General features: G+C 42.9%; 1 protein-coding gene across 1 annotated transcript in view; it reads left to right on the top strand.

The window, feature by feature from the left end:
* rptor (regulatory associated protein of MTOR, complex 1) overlaps positions 1-10,680 on the top strand; it is a 262,325-nt gene extending 251,645 nt beyond the window's left edge. The window contains 6 exon segments of the mRNA XM_034240379.1: positions 2,732-2,838; positions 4,767-4,894; positions 6,837-6,923; positions 7,019-7,135; positions 7,264-7,393; positions 8,276-10,680. Coding sequence (XP_034096270.1) covers positions 2,732-2,838; positions 4,767-4,894; positions 6,837-6,923; positions 7,019-7,135; positions 7,264-7,393; positions 8,276-8,344 — 638 coding nt within the window. The 3' untranslated portion in view covers positions 8,345-10,680.
* Positions 10,681-13,998: the final 3,318 nt, after the last annotated feature.

Raw genomic sequence — 13,998 nt, 5'->3', positions numbered from 1 at the left:
AAGAGAGAATGAACATCGAAGCTATCTTTACCTCCACCTCTGTATGGAGATTTACAGCTGAGGGAACATTGCCCACACTCCTTTGCTCCCGTCCGTCCTTCTCACATATCTATTCTCCATGTCCGTATTGATTTCTGTGTGGGTAACTAAGACCCACAAAGGTTCCCTCTAAGGCAGAATTGTATCCCGTTCTGAGCAGCTGAGGGTTGACCGCGTGCAATAAAAACTGAAAGGTTGGGTTTAAGGTTTCAGATGCTTGAGTTCTGACCCCTAAACTCTGAGAAAACTGTTTCGATTGGAGTCAGGGAGTCGTTGTTCGCCTAGAGGGGAGAAGGAAAAAGGACTGAGAGAAAGATTTAGGATAAAGGGAGTTTGGGTTGAGAGGAAGTGGATGAAAGGAGAAAAAGAGGACTGGAAAGATATCACGATGCAAGTTCTGCATTATCCTTTAAATTGAGACCTGTCTTGAAGGTTCAGAGTGTAAGATTGATATGTTTTTTGACAGAAATTGAATATAATATACAATAACTGTGTTCTTTATTAGTGTATAACCACCTGTAACTAAGAATTGTTGTATGTCTTTTGACTAAATCGAGCTCTTCATTCCTACACAGGTTAGAATTAGGGTTATGTTAGGGTCAGGCATTATGGACAGCCATGTTTCTACAGTAGCCCAGAATGGACAAACCAACCACCAAGAAAAGAAGGGAACAATTGTGACCTGGCCTCTTGTTTGGGCTCCCAGAGAGAAAGTGGAGGAGGAAATGAAGCATGGTGTCAAAGATTCAAGAGGAGAGGAAAGGATGCTGTTTCTGTAGCGTCTGTGATAATAAAAGCATCCTTGTGAGAGAAAGACCTACAAGCCTCTATTCTCCCATTGTCCTTCACCAGATTCACTTCGGTTTCCAAAATAGCATGTTCGCTTTCTGTTTCAAGGCTTTTAGGAAATGTGGTTCTGAGATACATTTTTACAAATGTGTAGCAACTAGGATCCAACAGAAGTTTTTTTCGGACAAATAATTTAAAGTCAAGATCCACTTGGTTACCTCTGACAAAGCATTCACTATTCTTCCAAACATGAACTGCAGCTTCCGGCTCTGTAGCAAGCTAATTAGTGCATAACATGTATTGATTATTTATTTTCTTGTTACCATGGCTTTAAAAATGTTGAAGGTTGCCTTATTGCAGAATTTTGCGAACTCAGCTAGACATAGCTCAACTGAACCTTAGCAACAAGCGAAAAGTGGTGGAGGCGTTGACTTAGCCACAGTAACGTCAACCATTTTGTTTTAGACTTTAGATCTAAAGCCTTGAGGTATCCATGTGACTGTCTCCATTTTGTTTTTTGAAAAAGCCACAAAGGCTTCATGCACCAGTCACTCAAAGGGTCTGCACTATTAATTTAGTTTAGGGTTAAGCATTAATACAATTTAACAGGTGAGTTCCCCACCCCCCCCCCCCCCCCCCCCCTATACACTGGTCAGAAATTGTGAATTTGGCTATAGAGATCAAAACCGTGTTTTGCAGAAGGCTGTAAACATATCTTCTGCTGTAAAGTTGTGCATGTTTTCATAATATTTTTAAAAGATAAACTTGCTTTTGGAACCAGCTTTAAAGGGGCCCTAATATGCTTTTTATGGGTGGTGTAATATAGGTTGTTGTGCATTTAAATGGTCTGCGAAGGCTAAAATCCCTGTGTTCCCTCCAGAGGGCAAGATGTGATGAATCATAAAAATGATGCAAGCTTTCAGAGCATTAAGCCCTTCACTGGGAGCGAGCGGACCTCCAGGCTGCAGCCTCTCAGCCAGCAGAGAGAGAGGGTGGTCCCGCTGTCATCACATGCCATCACATGAGGGTCCTGCTGTCTTCAGCTTCTTGCCTCCTCACTTTCTCACTTAAGTGCCGTTTGAGTCATCTAAGCCAGAATCTGCTAACAGGCTCTGATCTAGGGTCATCGTCTGCATCTCCCGTTACGTGAAGGATGCTATACCATGCTTCCAACTGCATGACATTTCTAAACATGTGGAACTTTTATCAGAAACACAAACTCGGTGACAATGAGTCACATATAACTTTTATACATTGAAAACAGTTATTTATTATTGCTCATGCACCTGCTGTCTACAGAAAACTATTGGTGTTTCTGCTCAAGCCTCTGTGGTTGATATCAGTCACACGCTGGTGCTGAAAGCTGTTTCTCTAATCCGTCATTTGACTTGCTACATGTGGCAGCCGGAGCCCTCTGAGACCTCCACAGACTGTGTGTTGTGTTTCAGGGGGACAACACATGCTCTGGTTTACGTGTGTGAGGGTTCACTTATAAATCAAATTAACTCAAAACCCGTAAATTAAAACTGCAGTTCACATAGTGTACAGATTATATTCACTTATTTAATATGTTATTTATACTCGGATACTTGGCACCTTGTTGACACAGCATTAATTGTGATTAGTTTTTTTAAAGGTCAACTGTTTAATGTTGTGTGTGTGTGTGTGTGTGTGTGTGTGTGTGTGTGTGTGTGTGTGTGTGTGTGTGTGTGTGTGTGTGTGTGTGTGTGTGTGTGTGTGTGTGTGTGTGTGTGTGTGTGTGTGTGTGTGTGTGTGTGTGTGTGTGTGTGTGTGTGTGTGTGTGTGTGTGTGTGTGTGTGTGTGTGTGTGTGTGTGTGTGTGTGTGTGTGTGTGTGTGTGTGTGTGTGTGTGTCATTCTAACTGCTCTGGTCCCACTCTGTAGGTGCGGGCATGGTGGTGGACTGGGAGCAGGACACGGGACTCCTGATGACCTCCGGAGACGTGCGAGTGGTCCGGATCTGGGACACGGACAGGGAGATGAAGGTCCAGGTACTGAGAGTGTGTCTGTCACAGACAATACAGCTGGACGCATGTCCATTTAGCAACTCGTGAAAGTAATAAACTTGGCTCTGAGGGGCTGTTGCTGAAGACCTTTGTTTTGACTGATCTATTCTGTAAATCAGCAGAAATGTATCTTTAGTTAAATAACTTCCCAGTACAAACACAATTGTAGCCTTTATTATGATCATTAGGGTTACAAAGCTCCCTCTCCTTTCTTTCAACTGAGCCGGGATTGGGGGCGGGTCTTGAACAAAACAAAAGTGTGCACACTCTACGGGCCCAGATATTTTGTGCTGGAGAGGCAGGCTTGTGAATCTATTTATTAAAATAAAAATGTTAAGTATATCTAGTTCATATCTAGTTATTTCCACTTAAATATAGTAAATATCTACTAAAAAGTCTGGAATTTCAAATTTGAAACAGTGTAGGAGCCCTGTATTCACATGTGTACTAATGTGCACAGCTTACAGTATACTCATGCTGTTGTGTCTCGGTAAACTAATGGAAGTCTGTAGAAGAGTCAGCACCATTAGTGTGTTTGTTCTTTGTTTATACACACGTAATGATCGTGTGCTAATCTCAGTGTTGATGGATGGACGGTGTGCAGGTAGAGCCTGTGGCTGCAGATGCCAGCGCTCTGCAGATCACATGATGGACGACTTCACAGAAGCTTCAGGCTGGAGCAACACGAGAACGGTAACGGTCGTATCCGCTACAGTTCTCTATCATATAGACGGTTCAGCCACACGAGGCCGACAGGGAAACGCAGATAACGATAACGGGTCCCAAGGTGGGTAGATCTGCGGACGAAACGCTCTGGGGGGCCAAGCGGCTCTGTGTGTGTACGCCCTATACGATCATTTCCTGATAACGATGACGCAATAGCCCCGCCTCTCCCCACCTCTCCTGCTCCCCCCCGTGTCACCCGCGTCATTGCTGATGTCTTTCGCCAACAACAACAGTTTTCCGAGTGTTTCGAGCCAGGTCCCGGTATCTCGCAGGACAGTGCACCCAGCAGGTGCCTCCAGCAGACCCCCCCCCCCCGCACGGCAGAGTTTCCATTTGCCGAAATCTCAAATTCTCCGGTCAAAATGTCGCTTATTGTTTAGGTGTCCTTTGACACTCAGGCAGTCATATCATTAGCTAGAACTAGCTAGATCTGATCGATATGGACATAAACGCTAGTGAAGTCTAATCGGACAGGAGAGAGGGATCAGAGATCAGCTGCTGCTGACGGAGAAAAAGAGCCCTGCCTCTCCCCACCTCTGCTGCTAAATCCACCGTGGAGAATAAACAGAAGGGCAACCATGGAAACCATGCTCGGAAGTCTTTTTCGCTGCTTTTGGTGTATTTTGTGGCGGAAGTACAGCACCACCTACATGCCCGGCATATGTACTACAGCATCTCCAGCGGGTCGAGCGGTCTCGTGTGGAAGGACACGTTTCTGGTGCCTGTTGCGTGTGGACGGAAGACTTTTTTATAACGATTTTGGTTTGTTTGCGTTACCGTTCTCGTGTGGCTCCAGCCTCAGTGGGGAACGAGCGTTGTATTATTGACAGCGCTGCCTTTGTTCTACTGTACAAGCCTTTAATGGCAGACATCTGTTACAGCTCACATATTTATATAAGAATAAGCAGTTTTTTATTCTACTGTACAGTATTTAATTTAATTGTATCTTATTTGTACATTGATATAGTCTGCATGTACATGCATATTAGCAACAACATTTTATTGCGCCTTTTTATTCCTGTTTGTTGTTTCTTCTTCTTCTTGGACCTTTTTTATTGTTCCTTTTTATTTATGTTGCATGTTGGAGGAGTCTGGGACCTTTCATAACTACTCCGTACATTTTATGCATAGGAAAATGCAGCGTTTGAATCTTGAATGTGATGGGGGTGTTTGTGTGTATCCACCAGGACATCCCCACAGGGGCGGACAGCTGTGTGACCAGCCTGTCCTGCGACTCGCAGCGCTCCCTAGTGGTGGCCGGGCTGGGGGACGGGTCGGTGCGCCTGTTCGACCGCAGGATGGGTCCCAACGACTGGTAACACTCCCTCTCATTCTGATTTACTGTGGAATACTAGTACTAAAATGAAATTATGAGGACAAATTCTAGGCCCCCTTTACAATCAACTTTGTCAAAATCTAAATGTTTTCGTTATTATTATTATCAAACCCATTATTGTTATTATTATTTATTTTGTAATCATAACCATTATTATTATTATAAATATGCATATGAATAGTTATTTAGTTTGAAACTTATTTGTTTAATAATCACTTTTGGCTGTTTTTTTATAACTATTTATTGATTACTATATGTTTGTTTTAAGGTTTTTTACATTTTATTTCTAAATATTTTTTTTCCTTTGTTTTTCATTCACGTTTAAAAAACAAAAAGCTGTAAGATTTAAAGCATAAATAAATGAGTGTAGTGTTATAAAATAATCATTTAAAAAAACCTCTTTCTGTTTTAATACGAGCTCAATGTGCTCTCATCATTTAGTTATATTCAGTTTAATATCTCCTTGCATTATTTAAATACTTTTAAGAACACACACACAGCAGTTTCTGTGGGCATAAACTCCCACACAGTGCTACATTATTCACTTCTCTAATCCATACTTATTATATATAGTGTGCTGTAAATCTCCCTTTGGGCCGAGCCCCCTCTTTAATGGACCCTTGTGGCCCCCTATCCCCCCAGGTGGTTAAACATTATTTTAATCTCAGTCCCGTAGGGGGAAAACAAAGCAGTTAAACAATGAAGAGGCCTATCAATCTTTAAGTAACCTCTCCTCAGGCGTGAAGTTGCATCTTCCAGCAGCTGTGTTGATCGGTCCAGAGGACGGATCATTCAGGGAAAGTTCGAACATTCAGGATGGAATGTTGCATATATGAAGGCGTTTACAAGTCCTTACTTTAATCTAAAATTAGGAAATTGTTGTGAATGTTCGTGTTCCTTCAATGTTAGTGAGATCAAATGCACTTCCTTTCCCACCTGTAGGCAGGATGTATTTGACCGACTGTGATAGAGTGCATTGTGGGTATTCAGGTAAGGCTGAATTCTAAAAAGATATTTGCAGGATTTGTTCCCTGCAGGAGACTCTTGCTTTCTCCATGTACGATCCCATGGTGCCACCTAGTGGGCTTTCACTCTTAATGCATGTCCAGCAGAAGGAAAAGGCCTTTAGACTGCTGTTTTGGATTATCTTTAGTTGTTTTACATAAGAATATAATCCCAAATCCACATGAACATGAGAGGAAGAGTTTAACATAACAGGGTCAAACACTGTTTAAATTATTCAAAAATTAAACTTTTTAAAAACGTTTTTCTTTCAAATCTTTATATTGAGTTTGCAGATATGGCAGAATCGGTAAATCAAATTCAGAACTAACAATGTGTCTGTGACAGCAGAAAAACTAAGAAGAAGAGCCAACCAATTCATAGTCACCCACACACAAAGAAGAACCAAAGTTAAAATAAATAAATACATGTAATTAGAACACATTTTAACAGTATTCCTACAGTACAGTAATTATTTTAAGATTTGAACCAGACCCTTTATTTTGTTATCATTGCCTCTCCTGCTTATCACAGCAACAAATACAACTCTACCACTTTAGTTGGTGCGTGTTTCACTATTATCAGGACTATTACCACAGGACAGTCGAAGAAGTTTGGCATTCAACTGGACCGTGCAAAGTTGGGTTTATTTTCATGCAGGAAAGCAGATTCTAACACTGCACTGTTCCTGGTGTTATTTCCTGACTATGCAGAAACAGTGTTGAACTGTGTGTGTGTGTGTGTGGGTGTGTGTGTGTGTGTGTGTGGTGTGTGTGTGTGTGTGTGTGTGTGTGTGTGTGTGTGTGTGTGTGTGTGTGTGTGTGTGTGTGTGTGTGTGTGTGTGTGTGTGTGTGTGTGTGTGTGTGTGTGTGTGTGTGTGTGTGTGTGTGTGTGTGTGTGTGTGTGTGTGTGTGTACAGCCGCGTGATGACCTACAGGGAGCACGGAGCCTGGGTGGTCAAAGCTCATCTGCAGAAGGAGACAGACGGACATATTATCAGTGTCAGGTATGCCCGTTATTTCCTCATGTAACATTTCATGCAGACGTTCCAGTTGAACTCTTGTTGCCTGTACTGTAAACAACCCCCCCCCCCCCCCCCAGTGTTAACGGAGACGTCCGGTTCTTCGAGCCGCGGTCACCGGACTCGGTCAACGTACTGCAGACAGTGAAGGGGTTAACGGCGCTGGACATCCATCCCCAGGCCAACCTGTTCGCCTGGTGAGTGTGTTGGTGTACATGCAGGTTCACTAAGTTCAATATCGTTAACTATGTGTTTACTTTACTTGACGTCCAGTGTTACACACAGCCGATGTTTGAAGTGATGTTGTGTCTCCCCTTCTCTCCAGCGGGTCGATGAACCAGTTCATAGCCGTGTACAACGCTAACGGAGACGTGATCAGCAACATTAAATACTATGACGGTTTCATGGGGCAGAGGATCGGGGCCATCAGCTGTCTAGCCTTCCATCCTCACTGGGTAAATAACACCGCATGGCAGGGAGCTTCAAACATTTCAAAGTTTGGGTAGTAATGTATAATAATGAATTATATTTTGCAAATGTGTATTATGTATTGGAAAGTCTTAATGTATAGTATAGAGTAGCTCAAGGGGAAAGACCACTTTCCTTTGTTGTTGTTGTAATAATTTTTAGGGCGTAAAGGCCAAATGTCACGGGAACTAAAAATATATGAAAAATGTAGAATTATTTTTGTTAATGGTTTATTGATTTGATCTGTTTATTTCACAAATAACCAATATTTCTAGAAAACTACTGAGTCAAGAGTTCAAACACAAGAGTGCTCTCACTGCAAACAGGCCCTGTATGTAGATACTGTAGATACAAAGTAATTATGGATATTTTTTATTTTTTTTTAAACTAAATCACAACTACCATTTCCTAATCTATGACATTTATAACTTGACTTATTTTTTTCATTCTTTTATTCTTTTATGGAAATGAGAGAAAAAAATTGGAAGTGGAGGATTCAGGTCGAGTCTATATTAAATCGTCACACATGTGCAAAGTACCACGCACACACAGCATCTATACTGTATATATGTAGGGAGCAGTGTGGGGGTCCGATGCCTTTCTCAAAGGCACCTCGGAAGTGCCCAGGAGGGACACTGGTACCTTTTAAAGTGTGAGTCCACACTCGTACTTGGTTCGTTCCTGGGAGATGAACCAGCGACCCTCTGGTTCCCAAGTGAACTCCCTTGGGCCAGAGTCACTGCCACCAATTATTAAGTTGATCCACTCGACATATGTTGTTTTCTTCAGTACACACTTTACCCTCTGCTCAGTTTTTGTGAACGCACACACATTATCCTCCTGTAATAATCTTCCCTCTCTCCACTCAGCCCCACTTGGCGGTCGGCAGCAACGACTACTACATGTCCATCTATTCAGCAGAGAAGAGGCTCAGATAACACACCAGCATTCACCACCACCCCCCCACAACCCAAAACAACCCCCCCATATGACTTCCTACCCTGAGCCTCGAGCTCAAGGATGTAAATGACGTTTTTTGTTGTACATATGCAATTACCACCCTGAATGTTCTAGTGATGGCTGCTGACAAAAACTCGATATATCTATATAGATATTATTATTCTCACTGTTTATTCATATTCTTATTATGAAGCTAATGATTGTAGACTTGGCTGTGCTGAGGAGTGTGTATATTTAAATAGCGTATACGGAAGAATAGAGGTTCTATTTTAAAAGGAGTGGTACCCCCCCTCCCTGGCGCACAGCGAGCATCATTACCTGAACCACCTGTGGACCGAGGAGGTGGTGGGGGGGTCACCCAGAGGATAACACACTGTTCAAAGACCTTCACTGGGGCAGGAAACACAAGAGTGGCCCTACGCTGGACCCCGGTGTGTTTATACATTCATTTTAATGTCCGTCTCAGAGCCGCAGCACTCGGAGCGAGACGTTTGCAGGGACGGACCAGAGAGGGAGGACGCTGCTCCCCCCCGACCACCAGGCGGACGTGACGAGTGTCTGTGTGTTAAAGTGTATTTTAGCACAGATGTGCCCCACAGTGGGTCCTCATAGCCTTGGACTTAAAAAAAAAAAAAAAGATGCCTGCTCCCGTGCCACAGCTCTCCTTCTTGCTTCCTTGACCCCAGCGTGCCAAACATAATCATATTTTCCATGCAAGCTCCTTTTCCTGGGGGGTGTTTTTGGTTGTTTTACTGTTTTTGTTGTTTTAAGGTGTCGCCTGTAAAAAGGGAAATCCTTTATTGGCCCCAGGATGATACATACGCTCATTGGAGCTCAGTGAGAGGAGTTGGTTCTAAGCACCCAGTCCGCCAGCTAGCCTGCGGTACCCGCCCTGCAAAGCAATAAAAACCCTCCCATGATTCTGCCTCAAGCTCCTCCCCGAAACCTAGAACCCCCCCAGCATTAAAGGTGCCACAGTATAGCAATACAAACACACCCACTTCCAGGTTCCGCTAAATTTTCGTTGACTCATCATCAATCAGAGGAGGTATCACCCCATCTACTCACAGTGACAGGAAATATGTCAATGTAATTTATATTCCTGTGACTGATTAAACTTTCTGCTAATCTCATGTCCACATGTGGAATCAAAAGATGGCAGGAGAAACCCTTCAAGTATTTATTTTGACCTGAACACTGGTCTCAAATCCCTTTTTTTAAATGTTGACCCTGGATCTAACTGCTGGGCAGCTTTACAAACGGTTTACACAACCTTCTCGCACACGGCTCTGTGGGCTTGGAGATCTTTATGTTAAGTGACTCATCCGCCCCCCCGTATAGATCATGTTTTATTTTGATAGAGCCTTGTTTTTTTTCCCATCTTTAGTTTTGATTTAGATTTTACTGCCAGGCTTTGTTTGGTTTGATTGTGTAAAGCAAAGTTGGACACAAAAAATGAGTTGCATCTGTCAGAGCTTTAACTGCGTACCTGAACATGCTCACTTTTTCTGTGAGCCTCCTCAAACCCATGTCGAGCACCTGCGAACCGGTCAATGTCTCAGCGTGACGGACAGGTGAACTCGGTCACATGACCGGCTGCAGAGATCTTGGACATTGTTGTCACTTAGGTGCTGTTCAGTAAGACTCCTCTCTTGTTAGAAGGTGGACCCTTGTTTTGTTTTTCGTGCAGTATCACCATCGACGGTCTTCCTCTGTGGGGCTGCAGCTTTGCTTATTTAACTTTCCTTCTGTTTTGTAATTTGTATGTTTTTAATTCTGCTGACATTTTGTTTGCCTTACCCTCAGTGAGGTGGAGGGGAGAATACAGCCTTACCCTCACACACTCATATTTAAATCTTTCCTGCTATTCCTGCCTTTAATTGTAAACACACCCCAACAGCTGCCCCCTCCTTTCTTTCCTGCCTCGTCCAAATCACCCCTCTGCATCAGCCGTTTCCCAGGAGAAGGAACGGACTTGTGGAACAGAACAGGAACACACACCAACAGTTTTGACTGCAGTCACATTAGTCCCCCCGTCACTGAGCTCTTTGACTCTGCGTGGTTATCTCACCCTTCTTCACCCGACTCACTCAACCAACACACTGTATTTTGGCATCGGCCCATTTGCTCAGAATCACATTCATCTCTAAGTATCCTGCTTTGAGTTTTAAGATTTTAGATCTGGAGAAAAAAGAAAGACTTTAACAAAGTAGTAAAGGAAAAATGAAAACAATCAGGTTTGTCTCTGTGAACATAAACTGCTTTGCTGACTGGTTTATGAGACAGGAGATGAAATAAACCAAATACAACACCATTTTGTGTCCTTTCATGCCATTAAAACAATCATCTCTGTTCCTCTTATATTATAGTCTGTGTTGTAAAAAAAATATTCTTGGACCGTTGTTGTGCTCTGTGTAAAGCCATGAGAGAAATACAGTGTCAACATCTTTCAGCTAATCACGTGCACCCAGCATGCTAGCTGGCAAGTTGCAAGTTGGCTAGCAGCTAGCCAACCATCACTGTACCTGAATGTAGCCAGTTAGCTTAAGCAACAACACTCGTAATTCTAAATCAACCAACTGCTCCAAATTATTAATAACTGACTGACTTCTCCTTTTACTAATGTTAACAGTGTTAAACATGTTACCTCACTATCCAGCTAATTTGCTTGGTTTGATCGTGAGTCAGGATGAATTACTCAGTTGTAAAGGGAAGAGACAGTGTTAGCGGTAGCAGCTAGCTAGTTAATTGCTCGATGTCTTCCTATGAAAAAGACATTGTAGCAGTTAGCTGTAATCTCACGGCATTTCGTGTTATGGTCACGAAATTAATCTAATGATTCGTGTTCACCAACACGATTTCGCCATTTTTTCCGTGTCACACAGAACGTTTTTAAAAGCAATGTAAATAACAGTCTATCACAACTGGACCTTCTGTAGACAAACCAACCCCCCGCCGCGGCATTATAATGTCCGTCTTTTCCCTGAATTGTCTTGAAAAGGGTACTCGCAACAAATCCGCAACAACTTCATCTTCACCTGTTGCACTTGTCATTTCAACGTTAAAAACAATAAAACGGCATGAATTGTTTCGTCGCATTCGTTCTAGATCCTCTGTCTCGAGCCAGTTAAGGATCAAGGATGTAGAATACCTTGGTTGAAGGATATTCTACCCAGAGACCCAGAACAAGATCTGATTGGTTGCTTTCTTTTCTAACACAAAACCACTGAAATGCGTAGTGTATGGTCCGAGAAGGACAAACAAATCAACGTAACACTGTAATATTACAGATCAACAACACAGATTTTATTTATATAATTAAATCGATTTTATTTATTTTTTTATCTGAGTGTTCCAGGGTATTCTCTGAATACCTTGAAGGCCCTGATGGTTCGCCACTGGTAAATAATAACAAATTAGAAGGAAACACAGAACAAAAAAAATACAGATTTCAGTATTCTGACACAGAACAATTTTAGAAGCATTAGGCACTTTCACACCAAGTAATTTGCCGTACTTAGTTCCCAGTACTCAGTTCATCAGAACTCTTAAGTTCTAATCAGGCGCGTCGCCTGGCCCCGGATGTTTTTTATTTTGCCCCGGACAATTCTCCCTCAATACTATAATACATGTGACGACCCCTCCCCCCTTCTGCCTGGCTGTGCGCCCTGCCTTTCTGTCCTCTGGCAGGTACTGGGAGTGTCGTCCTGTTTGTGCCCACCCATCTAGAGGCGGAGCCTCAAGAAGGTATAAAGGTTGCCCAGCTGCAAGGATCAGTCTCTGATTCTGATCCTGGCATGCTGCAGCAACCTCAGCCTACAACCTGTGTTAGGTTTGATGCACCCTCCAACATGCTACAACACCCTTCCACACACCCACACACTACTGACAGTCTGATTCTTATGTACACTATTCATCAGAGGTGTTTTTCTTTAACCAGTTAAATAAACATATTTGGCATTTAACTCTGTATGGCCTCCTTATTTGTTCCAGCCTTAAGGCAGGTTGTAACAAGTGGGGGATCGTCCAGGATAATTTCCGGTGCTGGATAAAGGGCATGGTGACCTATTTCAGTCGGGGGGTGTTCACACAGCTTGTTGGTTGACTCTGAGTTTTGTAGGGGAAAATAGGTCAGGTTGGTCTTACTCACAGTTGTGTTTCTGTCCAAGGCAAGCTATGTTTTCCGGTATTGCGGTTTTGTGTTAAAGGCTGTCAAATGTTTGGAACCCTTATTCCTGTTAGGTATAAGCAATGAGAGACACAAGCTGTCTCCATTGAACCTTTTTTTGTTTTTGTTTGTTATTTTTGTGTAGTAAGTGGCTAGAGCATTTGCTCGGGTGCACTCCATGACTGCCTAGGTGATTTTCAATTGCTGAGAATTAACCGGGTCACTGGGCTTTTGTGCTTAAAATCCTCCCACAATTCTACACGAAGACTAGGGTTGAGTGATTCAGTAAGCATTTGGTAAGGTAGTTAGCCAGAGGAGTGGGGTCTCCATATGTAAAGCTGTCTTTCACAATCAGTTACTGCTGGAAAACCTTGCCTTGGTCAGTAAACAGTTAAATGGCTTCTATTGAGGATTTTGTTGAGTCCCCAAATGAGGATTTGTTGGGTACTTATAAAAAAGATCAGCTTTTGAGAGTGGCTGACCATTACGGTCTTGAACTTCCCAAAAAGTTGAATAAAGAGGAGTTGTTGGTAGAAATAAAGGCACAGTTAGTGGAAAAAGTGTTTTGTCTGTCTTTCTGGGGCGTACCTCCCAACAGTCAATTGAGTCAGGTAATGTTTCAGGTGTGGTTCCAGTCCTGTCTGGACTTGGGGTTGGACTATCATTTAAAGAACAGAAAGAGCTTATAATGCTACACTTGGAACGTGATGTGGAGGTTGAAAAGTTGAGACAAAATGCCCGTCTTCAGGAAGTGGATATGGCTCAAGTTCAGGTTAGACAAAATTTAGACTTGGAGCGCTATAGATTGGAGCTGATGAGTGAAGGTAAGCTTCCATCTGAGACTAGGAGAGCTGCAGAAACTGTAGGTCAGGTTCCTGTAAATCAAGCATTTGATATTGCTGTTAATTTGAGGATAGTTCCGAGGTTCAACGAAAAGGACCAAGACATTTTCTTTGTGTTATTTGAGCGTCTAGCAGAGGCACGAGACTGGTCTGATGTTGAGCGCACCCTTCTGCTTCAGTGTGTCTTCACTGGAAAGGCCCAGGAGGCTTTCGCTGCCATGACTGCTGAAGACAGTAGCAATTACCAGTTGGTGAAAGCTGCTGTACTTCGGGCATTTTAGTTAGTACCTGAAGCATATCGACAGCGCTTTAGGTTACTCAGAAAAGAGAAGCAGTCACACATGGAGTTTGCTCGTGATTTAACCACTAGTTTGAACCGTTGGTGTGTTTCCTCACAGGTTAAAACTCTGGAAGATCTGCAGGAGCTTATCTTGCTTGAGCAATACAAAAGTACCTTGCCTCACCGTGTTGTTACCTACATTAATGAGCAGAAAGTAAACAGAGTTTCAGAGGCAGCCAAGCTGGAAGATGAGTTTACTCTGACCCATAAAGTGTTTTTTGGCGACAGCCGTGGTCGTGGAGATGCGGGATACAAAGAGAGTAGTGAGGGGGCTCACTACAG

Source organism: Gymnodraco acuticeps, unplaced genomic scaffold, assembly GCF_902827175.1.
Source record: "Gymnodraco acuticeps unplaced genomic scaffold, fGymAcu1.1, whole genome shotgun sequence".
NCBI lineage: Eukaryota > Metazoa > Chordata > Actinopteri > Perciformes > Bathydraconidae > Gymnodraco > Gymnodraco acuticeps.
The sequence above is the reverse complement of the archived record's forward strand: the minus strand, read 5'-3'. Positions and strand labels throughout refer to the sequence as shown.